Genomic DNA, 16802 nt, shown 5'->3' with positions numbered 1-16802 from the left:
CTATAACAGAAAATGAATTAATATAATGCCAATATTAGTTATGTTTAGAACTATTAGTGGTTAAAATGAGTAAACTAAGTGTTGTGGGTCAATGATTAAACAAAATGATTTTGTATGAACTATAAGTTTTAGTGTTAAAGTCCTTGAAGTCATCAAGGAAATACATGTAGATGCAGTGTCCTTTGATTTTGGCAGATGAAGGCTTTTGTTAGTGGTTAATTCATTTTCTATGTAGTTAATTTATTTTTTCATTTTTTTAAGAGATTGTTGTCCCTCTTTTGACCAAGTTGATATAGGTATCATTCAGAGAGTAGCATCACAGTCTGCCTGGAAGCTTATGACAGGTAATTTTGGCGAGAAAGAGAACATTTTAATTTTTGGTGGAACTATTCATTTAAAGTTAATTAGATTTCATTACATTGGTTTTTTGACCTCGTAATCTTTAATCAAAATGTAATAGCTTGCTCTTCTGCTGATAAGACTGATTCTTCTCTGCTGACGTATGCGAGACCACTCGGCAGTTAAACCAATAGTCAAAAGTTTTTTGTTTTTTAGCTTTAACCCTGCTCCTTCAACTGCCTGTAGCTTTCCTCCCAAAGTCCGGTTCACTACCTCGAACTATCTTGGTTATAGGCCCACTGGCTTGAATTTTTACATTTGAAAAGAACAGGGATCACGACGAATTTGCAGTTGTGCTCAAAGGTAATCGCTTCTGAATAAAACGCAAGTGGGATACGGAGAAAGCGGCTGAAATTGATTCATATTTTTTAATGAGGTATCTTGTGATGTACAGCACAAGTGTTCTTTATCTTTAGTTTATTGTGATCCAAAATGCTGAAATATTGTTTTCTTTATTTTTTTTAGAATTAGTTTTAAATTTAAAACACTGTGATTTAAAACACTGACATTTTGTCATCTTGTACTCGCTTGTTTCTCATTCATCTGCATTGGACTTGCAAAACGGCTCCAGCCTTGTTGTAAGCAAAGACCGCGATGTGCTGTGTTTGACTGTGGTCTTATCTATTAATGTTGTCAGTTAGATCATTGTTCCGTTTTCAAGTCAGTAGAAGAGCGGGCCGGTATTGAGATTGTTTCTCAGTTTTCCCAGTAAACGGCTCTAACATGAGCATAAGTACGGAATTGGCCACATCCTGTTTTAGGAGGAAATACATAAAAAAATTTTTTTAAAAATAGAACTGCACTCTTAGGCACTTCACTGCGACTTTAATTGCTTCCATTAGTGGGATACCTCACTCCTGTTTTCAGAAAACCAGGATTACATACATAACCTAACACTGATAAAAAATCTGGTGTGCCCTAAGTATCGGAAGTTGTCAAAACAGTCAATCGGATTAAAGTTTACTAGAATGAGAAAGTTTTCCAGTTTTGCTTGCAATATGCATCAAACGTGAACGGACTATTGGTGGTTCAAGGTGTGTCATCTGTAGCTGTACTGTGGCTTAACTGCAATGAGTACCTTGCAGATAGGGAAGCTACAGTTTCCAGGTAGCTTCCCCAACGTTGCTGTGACTTACTGACATCATGCACTTCAGATAAATAAATTTCATTCATCACATGTGCTCCATCTTCATATGATCAGATAATGAGACAGGATTGTTCACCTTGGAGGGCTCATCTCTGAGCGCAGACACTCGACCTTTCTGTGGTCGTCTGAGCACCAGCGCACCGCTGTGGTGGCTGTCCATAACTGTCGACACAGACACCGGGTACCTGAAATCTGGCGTGCCACTCACATGAGAACGCCTGCATGGTAGAAACAGCAGCCGATCACAAATAACAGCAGCACTGATGTGTAAAGCATATAAGACCAAGTTACAAACAACAGCACAGACAAGAGCGCCATGAGTTACCCATGATGCAGCATGGAGTTGCTCCTACTGCGCCCCCTCTCGCTGTCTGACCTTATGGTCTCGATCTCAATGAGCAGCTGCTCCTGATGATGTCATAATCACACAAAAACACTTGTTACAGCACACATTAATCACATGTTCAGATGACGTGAGAGCGGCCAGCCATCTGTCACTAACCTTCTCGTGATGAGCTTCTTCAATCAGTTTCTTTGTGTGTTCCAGATCACGAATCAGAGCGTTCTGCATCAGACACATGAGTCAGAATCATATCAAACACTGTTGGTAAACTTGGGGTTTACTGTTGGTTTTCAATTCAGAAGTCACGATATGATTCAAAAATGACTTTCAAGGTGTTTGTCAGCAACAGTGCAGAAGCACAAATCTTTGCTAAGTTAAAGTTTTAAATTCTGCATAAAGCTTTATTAAAATATGTTCGCCAAAAAAAAAAAAAAAAAAAAAAAAGAACAAGTAGGAATAATAACCTAGTGTTCATCCTGTGTAAATTAAATGTCGCATCAGAGCTACCTTGAACTTTGTCGGTGCCAGAGTGTTTTTTTTTTTCCACGACTGCACGAGAATTAACTTAATATCATAATATCCGGTGATTGTGATTAATGTGTGAATAATTTTTTCCCTTTGCATATATATAGTTCATGATGCAGAACATTGATTGGTCGCTTACTGTAAGATGTTATAAAATAATGCTTAAGTGGGTACCAGGCGAGGGTGTCACAGGTATCGCACATAACTTGTCTGTGAGGTGGCAGTCCAAACCAGATCAAATCAAAATGGAAAAACAGTGCAATTTCACAAACTGAAAAATTTGCCTAAGCTTTATTCAAGCTAACAAACCACAAAAAATAAACTTTTTAATGAACAATTGTCTATACACAATTAACCTTATGAAATCATAAAGGAGGGGAACCAGGGCAAAACATCTGTATATACATTTTAATATAATACAGTTTAATATAATGCAAAGTTTACTTTCTGCCCGAGGCCCTCAATCAAGTTTGATTTTTTGGCCCTTCATGGGGAAAAAGCTTGGGCACCTCTGATTTAGTGAGCAACTGTGGAAAACAAGTCTTTATTATTTTTAACTAGAGTTTTATTCATTCTGAATCTACACTGGCGGCCAAAAGTTTGGAATAATGTACAGATTTTGCTGTTTCGGAAGGAAATTGGTACTTTAATTCACCAAAGTGACATTCAACTGATCACAAAGTATAGTCAGGACATTACTGATGTAAAAAATAGCATCATTACTATTTGAAAAAAGTCATTTTTGATCAAATCTAGACAGCAGCCATCACTCCAACACCACATCCTTGAGTAATCATGCTAAATTGATAATTTGATACTAGAAAATCACTTGCCATTATATCAAACAAAGCTGAAAGCTATTTGGTTCATTAAATGAAGCTTAACATTGTCCTTGTGTTTGTTTTTGAGTTGCCACAGTATGCAATAGACTGGCATGTCTTAAGGTCAATATTAGGTCAAAAATGGCAAAAAAGAAACCGCTTTCTCTAGAAACTCATCAGTCAATCATTGTTTTCAGGATTGAAGGCTATACAATGCTTGAAATTGCCAAAAAAACTGAAGATTTCATACAAAGGTGTACACTACAGTCTTCAAAGACAAAGGACAACTGACTCTAACAAGGACAGAAAGAGATGTGGAAGACCAGATGTACAACTAAACAAGAGGATAAGTACATCAGAGTCTCTAGTTTGAGAAATAGACGCCTCACATGTCCTCAGCTGACAGCTTCATTGAATTCTACCCGCTCAACACCAGTTTCATGTACAACAGTAAAGAGAAGACTCATGGGTGCAGGCCTTATGGGAAGAATTGCAAAGAAAAAGCCACTTTTGAAACAGAAAATCAAAAAGAAAAGGTTAGAGTGGGCAAAGAAGCACAGACATTGGACAACAGATAACTGGAAAAGAGTTTTATGAATCTTAACCCCATTGAGATTTTGTGGGATCAGCTAGACTGTAAGGTGCGTGAGAAGTGACAAGACAGACACATCTATGGCAAGTGCTACAGGAAGCATGGGGTGAAATGTCACCTGAGTATCTGGACAATCTGACAGCTAGAATGCCAAGGATCTGCAAAGCTGTCATTGCTGCACGTGGAGGATTTTTTGATGAGAACTCTTTGAAGTAGTTTAAGAAGTTCTGAACACTTTTTTCAAATTGTAATAGTAATTTTTCATGTTATTAATGTCCTGACTATACACTGTGATCAGTTGAATGCCACTTTGGTAAATAAAAGTACCAATTTCTTTCCATAAGAGCAAAATCTGTACATTATTACAAACTTTTGGCCGCCAGTGTACTTTGCTACAATGGCTGTTTGAATGATACAATGGCTCCTCTCATAAAAGAAAAAAGATCTATCATGCCATTTCAGAGTAGGGAAGCACCAATACCATTTTTTTCTCTCCATATTCAATTCCGATACCTGAACTCTTGGTATTGGTCGATACAGATCCCCATCCGATACTAGTGTTGCTTTTTCTAAATTAGTTTAGAATATTTATAATTCACTGTGTGGAACTGACTGAGAGGAGTATTTTATGTGTAAAGAAACAAAAACCTCTAACTATTCACTACTTCATTATAAAATAGGGAACATAACAAAAATAATAAGATAAACCATGTGTATCCAATTAAGAAAAAACTTTGTCTGTTATGGCTATTACTTTGAAGGCTCCTGTGCATGTTTGTTTGCATACTGTTAACAACTCCTTTGTGGTATAATTGCAGCTGCAGACGCACCCCTCTATGCTGTCTTAGTAGTGTCATCCACAGCATGGCATTGTTCTTTATAATGTTTGGCCCTGCACATGATTTTTCAATAAAAACAATGAATTTAACATTCTGATTTCTAATGTCTGCAGATCGATACAGTAATGTCTGAGAAAGAATTGCGATACATCAGTGAATCAATTTTCCTCCCACCCCTAGAATGAATGATACCTTATCCTTCTGCACAAACACAAGCGAAGATATCAGTATGGAAGCATCTCAGTGACGCGTGATGTGTATGTGTGATGTGTTAATGCTGTACCTTATCCTCCAGAGCAGTCATGCGCTCTTTCAGGTGCAGTTGCAGTCTCTCGTTGGACTCAGACAGCAGTTTGTCTACAGTCTCTGATAGACGTTTGTTGTGCTCTTCATTCATCTTCTCTCGCTGACGGGCCTAAAAAAAAAAAAAAAAAAAACACCAGGCAAATTATATAAAAATACATCAACTATTGCATTCACTCAAATTTGTGTATGACAATCAGAGATGTCATTAAATGTGATCAGGGTATGATGTATAAATGTTGTATACACACAAAGTGGGCAATGTAATGTGAATACGCAATTTCTCATGCACATACAGTGCATCCGGAAAGTATTCACAGTGCTTCACTTTTTCCACATTTTGTTATGTTACAGCCTTATTCCAAAATGGATTAAATTCATTATTTTCCTCAAAATTCTACAAACAATACCCCATAATGACAACATGAAAGAAGTTTGTTTGAAATCTTTGCAAATTTATTAAAAATAAAAAACGAAAACAAATCACATGTACATAAGTATTCACAGCCTTTGCCATGACACTCAAAATTGAGCTCAGGTGCATCCTGTTTCCACTGATCATCCTTGAGATGTTTCTACAACTTGATTGGAGTCCACCTGTGGTAAATTCAGTTGATTGGACATGATTTGGAAAGGCACACACCTGTCTATATAAGGTCCCACAGTTAACAGTGCATGTCAGAGCACAAACCAAGCCATGAAGTCCAAGGAATTGTCTGTAGACCTCCGAGACAGGATTGTATCGAGGCACAGATCTGGGGAAGGGTACAGAAAAATGTCTGCATCATCCGTAAATGGAAGAAGTTTGGAACCACCAGGACTCTTCCTAGAGCTGGCCACCCGGCCAAACTGAGCGATCGGAGGAGAAGGGCCTTAGTCAGGGAGGTGACCAAGAACCCGATGGTCACTCTGACAGAGCTCCAGAGTTTCTCTGTGGAGAGAGGAGAACCTTCCAGAAAAACAACCGTCTCTGCAGAACTCCACCAATCAGGCCTGTATGGCAGAGTGGCCAGACAGAAAAGGCACATGACAGCCCACCTGGAGTTTGCCAAAAGGCACCTGAAGGACTCTCAGACCATGAGAAACAAAGATTGAACTCTTTGGCCTGAATGGCAAGCGTCATGTCTGGAGGAAACCAGGCCAATACTGGCCAATACCATCCCTACAGTGAAGCATGGTGGTGGCAGCATCATGCTGTGGGGATGTTTTTCAGTGGCAGGAACTGGGAGACTAGTCAGGATCGAGGGAAAGATGAATGCAGCAATGTACAGAGACATCCTTGATGAAAACCTGCTCCAGAGCGCTCTGGACCTCAGACTGGGGCGAAGGTTCATCTTCCAACAGGACAACGACCCTAAGCACACAGCCAAGATAACAAAGGAGTGGCTCCGGGACAACTCTGTGAATGTCCTTGAGTGGTCCTGCCAGAGCCCAGACTTGAACCCGATTGAACATCTCTGGAGAGATCTGAAAATGGCTGTGCACCGACGCTTCCCATCCAACCTGATGGAGCTTGAGAGGTCCTGCAAAGAAGAATGGGAGAAACTGCCCAAAAATAGGTGTGCCAAGCTTGTAGCATCATACACAAAAAGACCAATTGGTGCCAAAGGTGCTTCAACAAAGTAATGAGCAAAGGCTGTGAATACTTATGTACATGTGATTTTTTTTGTTTTTTATTTGTAATAAATTTGCAAAGATTTCAAACAAACTTCTTTCACGTTGTCATTATGGGGTACTGTTTGTAGAATTTTGAGGAAAATAATGAATTTAATCCATTTTGGAATAAGGCTGTAACATAACAAAATGTGGAAAAAGTGAAGCGCTGTGAATACTTTCCAGATGCACTGTATCTGTATAAAAAATAAATAAATAAAAAAACAAATATTGATGTTAAATATAGACCATATGTGCACACGGTCAGTGTGTGGACACTTTTACTGATGCGAGTGACTCAAGTGGCCAAGTAACAAACTGGAGACATTTAACTGGTGTTAAACGTAGGCTTGATTTATGGGTGGGACATGTCTCCAACACGTTTTGCCGCAAACAATTTTGTCCCCACCATTTTTGTAATAGCCGTGGTCAGGCACGTGTCTAATGCAGTGGAAACTAGCGCCCGACCGATATATCGATTGGCCGATATTAGCCTTTCACCGATATATCGATATTGGCGTATATTTTACTGATATGCGCCGATATGAAAACTTTTTTTCAGAACATATGCAGAAAACAATGCTTTAGAATTGGTGTCATAGCGTATTTTGTCGCACACCGACTTGAACTACAGAGTTGAACTGTCCGCTCAGCAGACAGGACGGAGTTCAGCGGTGTCATCACAGTAAGTTGTTAACTTACATACTACATACTGGAAACTTAATAAACAATGACCCCATCATTTTCCCTTTTCAATACAACTAATATAACATTAACCTTGTCCCTGACAACCATGTCACTTATGTCTGTTTGCTGTTAGCCAGCTATAGTTTGTCAGTGCAGTCAGTAATGTAGCAGATTGAAAGGTAAACATCAGAGCATCTTTTTGCAGCTCAGCAGACAACGGTGCGGTGGTGGATTGTGTCTGATGAGTGTTGATTTCACGCTAGGTTATTACCTAGTTGGTGAGACACAATGCTGGAAAGTAAAATAAACAACATCCTTCTTTTACGCTCCGTGTCAACGAGCTTATAGCTAACTAGCTAATCACGTAGCTACTTTCATTGTTGTCAGCTGAGTGGAAGCTAATGAGTAAACATGTATTCACCAAACTGTTTTGTTGAGGATTCACAGTTTGGTACCCCCTTCAACCGAACAATTCCAGTCGATGCATTTATAAAATGTAATATTTAAAAGTCTGGTTTTCCACCGTTGAAAGTTTCCCCTGAACTTGTACAGCAGAATAAGGTGTAACACCGCTGCCGCTGTTTATCTTGACTCGGCAGTATTAATATAGTCAGCATTTGACTGATTCTAAACAGTAATTCTGATGTTTATTTAGCTATTTTTATTTATTCTTTATTTAAATGGTCAGCATTTGACTGATACTAAACATACAGTACTGATGTTTATTTAGCTATTTATTTTATTTTTATTTATTCTTTATTTTAATGGTCAGCATTTGGCTGATACTAAACAGTACTGATGTTTATTTAGCTATTTATTGTATTTCTATGTATTCTTTATTTTCTCAGTGTTCATTTCTAGAATTTGTTGACAATGTATAATACTAATGTCAAATATTCTTTAATTTAAGAAAGCAGCCTTCTGAGAACCTTTGCATATACATATCGGTGCAAAATCTGTGAAAAATCCACATAGAAAATGTCTGTTTTCATTCCAGATGCAGCGTCCATGTGTGTTGTAACGGGAATGATTCAGCACTGGAATGTGTTATTTTATGTTATGAGTTCTCATTGAGGCTATTATCAGTGGCACTGTGTGACAGCGGCAATGTTCTCTCGTCCACACAGACACGTGCTCTACTAGCTCTGCAGCTACACTCCTTTCCAGAGAAATCGCAAAGCAAAATGCAAACAAATGTGTCCCCGCTCATGGTATACATCCACTGACGTACAGATGAAATCTGGTTAATTAAAATAAAAAAGTTCTGTTAGAGCGAATTAGAACCCAGAACTAGAGTTGAAAATATTGCCAATAGACCAAACAGTCATGTTTTGTAACTTACACATATTTGTCCACTGACAAGTCTCATATTGTCAGACCTTAGACTAAATGGCAAAGGTCTGGAACATACAGCAGTTTGAACCGCCATCTTAGACAGTAAAAATCGGTTTTGTCAATATGTACTGTTCAGGGGCGGGGTTATCTGAGATATATGATATCACAATAAAAGACAAACATGGGGAAAGAAATAATTTATATAATGACGTGGCAGTCTCCACGAACGATTATACAGAAAACATACAGGAAAATTAAGGAAAATTACTGATTAAAAAGACCTGTATGCCTCTACTCGTGGAAGTTCCATCAAACCAGCCAATGAGATTTGCGCTGCTGATTTTCAGAGTAAATTCTAGAGACTGTTGTGTGTGAAAATCCCAGGAGATCAGCAGTTACAGAAATACTCAAACCAGCTCATCTCTCCTGAGATTTTCACACACAACAGTCTCTAGAGTTTACTCAGAATGGTGCCAAAAACAAAAAACATCCAGTGAGCGGCAGTTCTGTGGATGGAATGTCTTGTTGATGAGAGAGGTCAACAGAGAATGGCCAGACTGGTTGGAACTGACAAAGTCTATGGTAACTCAGATAACCGCTCTGTACAATTGTGGTGAGAAGAATATCATCTCTGAATTCTATTCTGAGATGCGGGTTGGCGCTGTTTTGGTGGCACGAGGGGGAGCTACACAATATTAGGCAGGTGGTTTTAATGTTGAGGGAGGCAGGCAGATAGATTTCGGTTGATTAATATTTCTTCATCCTGTGTCGGTGCAATGAAACAAGCGTGCGTCCCGTTTACTGTATCAACTACACCGTATAACCCCACGATGGCTGTGAATGTCTTATTTTTTCTCTGAAGCGAGCACACATCCACAGGAAAACAAACACTATGAATTGGCAGACGATGTGTGGTCTGGAGAGGGCATATATAGTTTGACAGATGATTCTGTTGACAGAAATTCCCAATTCATCTGTGCTACACAGTTTAATTTTGCCTGTGGCCAGAGCGCGTGTGCATTGGTCAACTTTATCTCCGGTGTAATTGGGTTGTTTCGATACTTAGGAGAGGTAACTGCATCTCTAACTATGCAATCATTTAAAAAACTTCAGATTCAGACGATATCTTTGTTTAAAGGTCAATGTCAATATTATAATGTTATATTATTAAAATACACCGACTCCACTGCCATTCAGGCGATACAATTTTAAAAAGTTTGTCATAATAATATTCTAAAACATTGATTTTAATGTGGATTGATGACAGCAGGCATGCATCGGATCATATGTGAGTCACTCTTAGGGGTTTTGTTTAGGAGCTACTTTAAGCATTAAAATGCTTCATGAATTACTCTGATGAAAATTTTATGAGTCCTAAAATTAGGAGTGATGCCCATAATTTTTAGGAGTTACTCCTAAATTTCCATGTTAGGAACTACTTTTAGCCTTAAGATTTTTTTGTGAATACGGGCCCTGTTAAGCATTATGTAAACTCAAATGATTACACATGTTATTAAAATTGTATTCCTATATGGCTTTGCACTTTTCACATCTTCAAACAATTTTAACAAATGTTACACAGTGATGAACAGATAAATTGTTAATGTACATTTAAATGCTTACAAATACTTTTAAACTTTTTCAAAAATGATTCATAAATGTGCTCAAGCACTTTTAAATTTTAAACTGTTTTATGAAATTGAGTATTTTTCACCACTTCACACACTATTCATGTTTACATAATTATTTATCAAAGGAATATTCCAGGGTCAAAACAAGTTAAGCTGAATCAACAGTATCTGTGGCATGAAATGGGTTACCATGAAAATTAATGCTGACTTGTCTCTCTTTTCCTTTAAAAAAGCCAAATATATGCATTAATATGATTTTAGTGTGAAAAAAATTGCTTTTTAACCTTTTCTGTGTTACGTTACAGCCAATTTTACAACTTCGTTGCAATGATGATGTAATGTCAACAAACCCTAAAGCCTTCAAATGACTGTAAAAATTACAATTTCAACAACTTTACAGCTCAAATAATACATGAGTTTAATTATAAGCTTCACATTTCTTTGTTTAAATCCTCCAAAAATTGGCCCCATATACTTCCATTGTAAGTGCCTCACCATAACCTCCATTTTTGCTTTTTTTCAAGATAAAGACACACAAAATTCATTTTTGTGCTAATCGACATTATGCTACAAATGCTGTCAAATGAGCTTAACTTGTTTTGAACCATGAATATTCCTTTAATGTCCAGCTAATTAGTAACCAAGGTCTGTAAAGGCCTCATATTTGCTGTTTGTTTGTTGATGTATGCATACTTTACTATTTACACATCTTTTTTTTTTTTTATTAATTATTTGTTCATATTTTTACAGTACTCAATCTAGTTAAAACTATTCATCCATGTTTATACAAGTTTACAAATAATTATTTAGTACCTTTATAGGCATTGGACTTTAAGCTACTGTAAAAGTTTGTGTAAGGGGTGGTTCGTAAAATTGAGTTGTATTCTTGCTACATACATCAACAACAACACATAATAACAAGAACAGCTTACATAATCCTTATTCACGCAACAGCCATCTTTTAATGGGAATGACAACAAGGCTGTGAGGGACTGAATCACCATCTCTTCAATGACACAAACGGTATAAAGCTGTATTAAGCTCCTAGATCACATCTGATTTTCCACAACTCATGTTGTCTGGAGTTCTTTATATACTGAATGTTCTTGGACAGATATTTTTTTCAATGTTTTGTCCGCGGAACAATCTAGAAACACTTTAAACTGCAGTACAGCCCACTGAAGAGACTGTAAGTCTATCCCTCACAGCCTCGTTGTCATTCCCATTCAAAATCAAAGATTGCGCAAGCGTGAATAATGTCTATTGAGGCAAAACTGTCTATTGCCTCAATTTGATTTATGATTAAATACATATTTTTTAAGGATACAGTATACTATTATTATACAATATTTATTAAAGCAATAAACACAAAGTATTGTTATGTGTTACTATTGTCTGCATCAAGCATTCAACTAAATTTAACAAACCACCACTTACAAAAACTTAGCTCAAAGTCCAATGCTCAAGTTACTACATAATTATTTATAAACCTTTATAAACATCAACAGTAAATTAATACTTTCAACTTTAGATTGGATTCTGCAAAAATATAAACAAATAATTAATACATGAGTTATAAAGATGTGTAAATAGTAAAAGCATGCATACATACCACAACAAACAAACAGCAAATGTGGGGCTTTTACAGATCTATGTTACTAAATAGCTGGATATTCATGAAAGATTTGTAAACATGAAGTGTGTGAAGTGGTGAAAAATAACAATCATTTCTGATAACAATTGAAACTTAAAAAAAAGCAAAAAAAAAAAAAAGCATGAGCTCATTTATAAATAATGAATGAAAAACTTTAAATGACATTTGTAAGCATTCAAATAAGCATTAACAAATTATCTATCATTATAAAACATTTAATAAAATATAAGTGCAAAGCCATATACGGATGAAAGCTGAACATTTGCAAGCATTTGAATAATTCATTAAATAATGATCTGTTAAGCATTATGCAATGTTAAATTAATTAATTAACATTAACAAGCACATATGTAATATTTTTAACTATTTGAATACACATCAACTAGTGATCTGTTAAGCATTACATAATGTTTGTTAATGATTTATTAAAGTTATTCTAAAGTGTTACCAAGATGTTCAGAACAGATTTTTTTTATCAGATTTTTAAATATGCTTTGCTTCAAATCAAAGCTTGTAATGTTGTGATTCAACTGTTGATTTGGTTCGTGGCTTACAACTCTTTTAAGAAGAATTTTATAAAACATTTCCAGAGCCGAGACGGCTGAAAAAGTTGGCAGGAACTGTTGTGCTCTATTGAGAAGTCATTACAGTATAAGCTATAAAAAAACGCAAGTATTTCAGTGAGTATTTCTCTGCTCATGTTCGTTTGATTCTCAGTGGCCATCCTTTAGAAAATGTGGAGATCAAAAAAATGATGTTCACTTGAACAAAGATGGATCTGTGATGTGCCCTGAGTTAGTATGGTAGTATAGTATGAAGTGTAGTATGAGTACAGTATGGAGTGAGTATATTATGATCTTTTTATAGTATGGTCTTTTGCTGTTATGACAGACACTGACGGTCTTTTGATTTGTGGAAACACCTCTTGTCTGCTGTCTGAGTAGGTCTGATGACACAGTACTGTCGATTTATAAATTGAACTTCATATAGGTTGCGAAGGCATAAGTACAGTTTTATAAATCTGAAAACTTTTGTGCATACACACACTTCTACGATAAAACCCACTGGTCTGAAGTGTCGTACCCTAAGCAGCTCCTGGTTCTTCTCCTCCAACTGAGATTCCATCTGTCTCAGACGCTCCTCGACGTTACCATGACGTTCCTCTGCCTGCAAGTGAGACAAACAACAAAACTAAACAACAATAATAAAACACGATCCAAAAACAAAAACAAAACAGCTTAACTGAATAAATTACAGAATAAACATTAAACCATGCTGCATAACTAACAAAACTCTGACAGGCCACAACATGACAAGAAAATGAGCAAAACTCACACAAATGGACGGCAGACGATAAATCAAAGTAGAGTGCATAGATACATGAATTTGTGAAAATTATGTCAATCCAGATATCTGCTGCTCATGTAGATGAAGTGTCAGTTCCCACATTCATGTCAAACTGATGACATTAAAGCTGAAGTGTGTAATGTTCTGTATGTAAAAATACTTTCCCATATCCTACTTTAATGTTCAGATTCAACTGTAAGTCATTGGTAGACTTCCTGAAGAGTGCAAACACTCTTTCAAAAGGCAGATGTCATTATTTTGCAATTCTGTTTAGTGTTGCAAGTAGTACAGAAATGACACACTTCACCTTTAAACACAAAGTAATATGATTGAACCTTGATGTTAGTTCAAATAAAACAACACATTATCAAGTTGCAGTCTGAATGAAATCTGAATGAGATAAACGTCAGGCAAAATGACATCATGAGCTACATTCACCTGTGTGTTACTGTCCTGAGAAACACTGCACACACAAGACTCACTCTACACACACAAAAGAGACAGGCAGGCTCTTTAGTTCAGTCATATCTCAACTTTTTACTCAAACTACAGCCTTCATTTGTCTGTCCAAGTATATGTGACACAACATGTAAACTAATGTCTGAGGTCACCTGTCACGTCTAAGCATTCCAGCTTTACAGACAAGACATTTGCAGTGTAAATGCGAAATGTAACTTCTCATAGAGATCTCATTACCAGTACGTCAAACCATTTGTATGTATACGAATTAGCCCTTGCAGATAGTCCAGACATCAGAACATTTTCAGTCTAGACAAAAAACAAGTTACAAAAACAAACAAAAAAACCTGCAGACTTTGACCTCCATGTATGTATCCATAAAGGCTGCACATTTTTCTCAAATTTGTTGGTCTTCTATACAAATACCTGGTTGATATTTTTTATTTTTGTGGTAATCAACAGCGGCACATGCTGAACCTCAACTCATATTTAACCCTCCCTCATTTAAAATGTGTGCAGTTTGTGGTCTGTGTGTAGCTTCTATAATTATTTTCAATGAGAAAAGTAAGAGATATCAAGCAAATGAAAGTAGGGAGCTATCACAGCACCGACCACTGGCTGTTCAAGAATGTTGTGGGCTGTGTTTATTTTGGCACCCATACTATCAGGTTACAGCATTCACACTGGGAGCGTGAGCTGTGCGGTGCGTCCCGGAAGATGCAAGCGACAGTGAGAGGAGAGATTTGAAAAGCCTCTTTTTGCCATTGAAATTTCTTTGGGCAAAAAATACTATAAAACGATTTAGCAACACAATCTTTTGCAGTATAGGCTTTTGCGAAGTAATATAAAATACAGGAATGAACTACACACTGATTGGATGAAAAATGACATCTGTGTTGTCTTGATGCAAGTTACGCACACAATGATTTGTGTGAAATCTGCCAACATCAACTAGTCCAAAATCTGCAGACTGAAGCAGACTAGTACCAACTCAACCTGCCTGAATATCGGAGCTAATCGTGAAAATCGTGTAATCCAGCCTTAAATCTACTGCTGTGAGAATGAGACCATTGTACCAGTAGCACTACTGCCTGTCTCTCAAGAGACCAACGTTTCTGAGGTTCTCATTATACATCAGGATCAACCGACATACCTTGGTGAGGGCCACAACTCTCTGTGCAAGCTCCGCCTCCACCTCAGGTAGAGTCTCGGCCTTCCTCATAGTCTGCTGCAGCTTCTGTTCGGCAAGCTCCAACCGCTCCTGAAGCTGTCTGCTCTTCTCCTCCATCTGAACAAACATACACCACACACACCTGTCATTAATCAACATCATTCTGTTTTATTCAACAGCCCCAGCACTCATTGGACAGATCTAAAATATAAAAAGATAGTAAATAAATTATATGATGGCAGATATTATAAACTGATAATATGTCTGTTTGAAAGAAAATAATACTGTACATAAAATCAAGACTTTTAGCAAAATGCTACAAGTGAATTCAGGCATGGGCTCCTAAAGGAACAAATAAATAAATAAAAATAAATTACAGTTAAAACAAAATTATCTTTAACAAGCATCCAAAATATCCAATATGGGCAGATCCAATACTGACTAATGCTGATTTTAAACTTTAGCTTAAGTTGTAAAGAATTTATGTGCAGTGACTGCTACACATTGTTGGGTATTAACAGACTTAATGTAATCAGATTTGATTACACTATACTGACATTTAAAAAAGGGAAACTGTAAAACTTTTTTCGCTGGATCTCAGGAAATTATGGTAAGATGACATCATCATAGCTTGTAATGTAAAATAATGAGATCTTTATAATAAAAAGAGCAGAATGCATACATGAAAATACACAGAAATATTAGTTCAAACTTTAAATATATCTTATAAAAAGTATATGCCAGAATTTTCAAAGCTGTGGTCATGGTAGCCATGAATGGAATGTAATGGTGATAGAGAGAGATGTCTCAAAACATTTAAGTTATGAAAAAATTATTGCACTGCAGATGAGAACACTTTAGTGTGTATAAAGCGCTGAATGCGAGATTATAATTAAATTTGCTTCGCCAGCCCAAAATTTCACTTAGGCAGCCACCAAAAAATGTTGAATGGGAGAACCTTGGCATTGATCTTTCCCTGCTATCTACAACCCAGTCCGAATAGACCTGCGACCCACCAGTTGAAAAACACTGATATTAGGTTTGTGGTCTGTGCCGCAATATCAAGGTTCACAGTGATCCGCTCTGCACTATCCTATCTCTGGAGCCTGAATATTGATGGAAGCCCAGTTGACTCACCAGCTCCAGAGATAGCAGGATAGAGCCTAGAGCAGAGCAGATCACTTGCCAGGGGTTCTGTGATTGCTCACGCTACAATTGGGTGTAAACCAGGCTTCAAAGTACCGCAAGAATGCGTATTACTGATGAGAAGCATATTTAGCGTCTCAAGTGCCAAACGCAGGAAGAATATCATGAACTTTGCTTAGGCACATTTCAATGCAGGGAAAACCCCTGTAAGATCCACTTGTAGCTATGTTCCTACCAAAAAAGTGCAATGTAAAAGATTACATTAATGATTACAGTTTTGATTACATTTCATATGTCTACATTTGTTTTTGGTATTGTATTTTTCTTCATTTGTAAATGACTTTGCCTAAACTTACTTACTAAATGCATAAATGTAACTGTAGGTATGAATCTAATATTGTGACATCCCTGTTGCATGATGTAAATGCAACACACACTTATGCAGACCTGACAGAACAGGGAGTCTTTGTTGGCGATCTCATTCTCCAGTTTGTCGTTCAAGTCGTGCACTGATGTGGCTTCTCTCTGAGCAGCCAGATAACGCTTCTCCAGTGTGGTGATGCGCTCCTCCATGTCCTCCTTCTGAGCAACAGACTGAAAACAACAAGTCTTGATATTCATGTTATACAGTATGTACACTCACACAAACTACCAGTCAAACATCTGGACACAAAAACCTTCTGATACAAAGGCGTATGCTTAAATGCTTTAAATCAGTTTTTCAGACAAATATAAACTGTGCCCAAATAA

The 16802-nt window shown here is 37.1% G+C and overlaps 1 protein-coding gene across 7 annotated transcripts in view; it reads right to left on the bottom strand.

Moving 5' to 3' along the window:
* The window catches only part of ppfia1 (PTPRF interacting protein alpha 1), a 127419-nt gene that overhangs the window by 58527 nt on the left and 52090 nt on the right, over positions 1-16802 (bottom strand). For all 7 annotated transcript variants that reach the window (XM_051656139.1, XM_051656140.1, XM_051656141.1 and 4 more), the window contains exons 8-14: positions 16500-16646; positions 14889-15023; positions 13013-13096; positions 4950-5081; positions 2049-2111; positions 1872-1954; positions 1623-1764 (exon numbers count right to left, since the gene is read on the bottom strand). In XM_051656139.1, the coding sequence (XP_051512099.1) occupies positions 1623-1764; positions 1872-1954; positions 2049-2111; positions 4950-5081; positions 13013-13096; positions 14889-15023; positions 16500-16646 (786 nt within the window). The remainder of the gene's footprint in view (positions 1-1622; positions 1765-1871; positions 1955-2048; positions 2112-4949; positions 5082-13012; positions 13097-14888; positions 15024-16499; positions 16647-16802) is intronic.

Source organism: Myxocyprinus asiaticus, chromosome 26 (genome assembly GCF_019703515.2).
Source record: "Myxocyprinus asiaticus isolate MX2 ecotype Aquarium Trade chromosome 26, UBuf_Myxa_2, whole genome shotgun sequence".
Lineage (NCBI taxonomy): Eukaryota > Metazoa > Chordata > Actinopteri > Cypriniformes > Catostomidae > Myxocyprinus > Myxocyprinus asiaticus.
The sequence above is the reverse complement of the archived record's forward strand: the minus strand, read 5'-3'. Positions and strand labels throughout refer to the sequence as shown.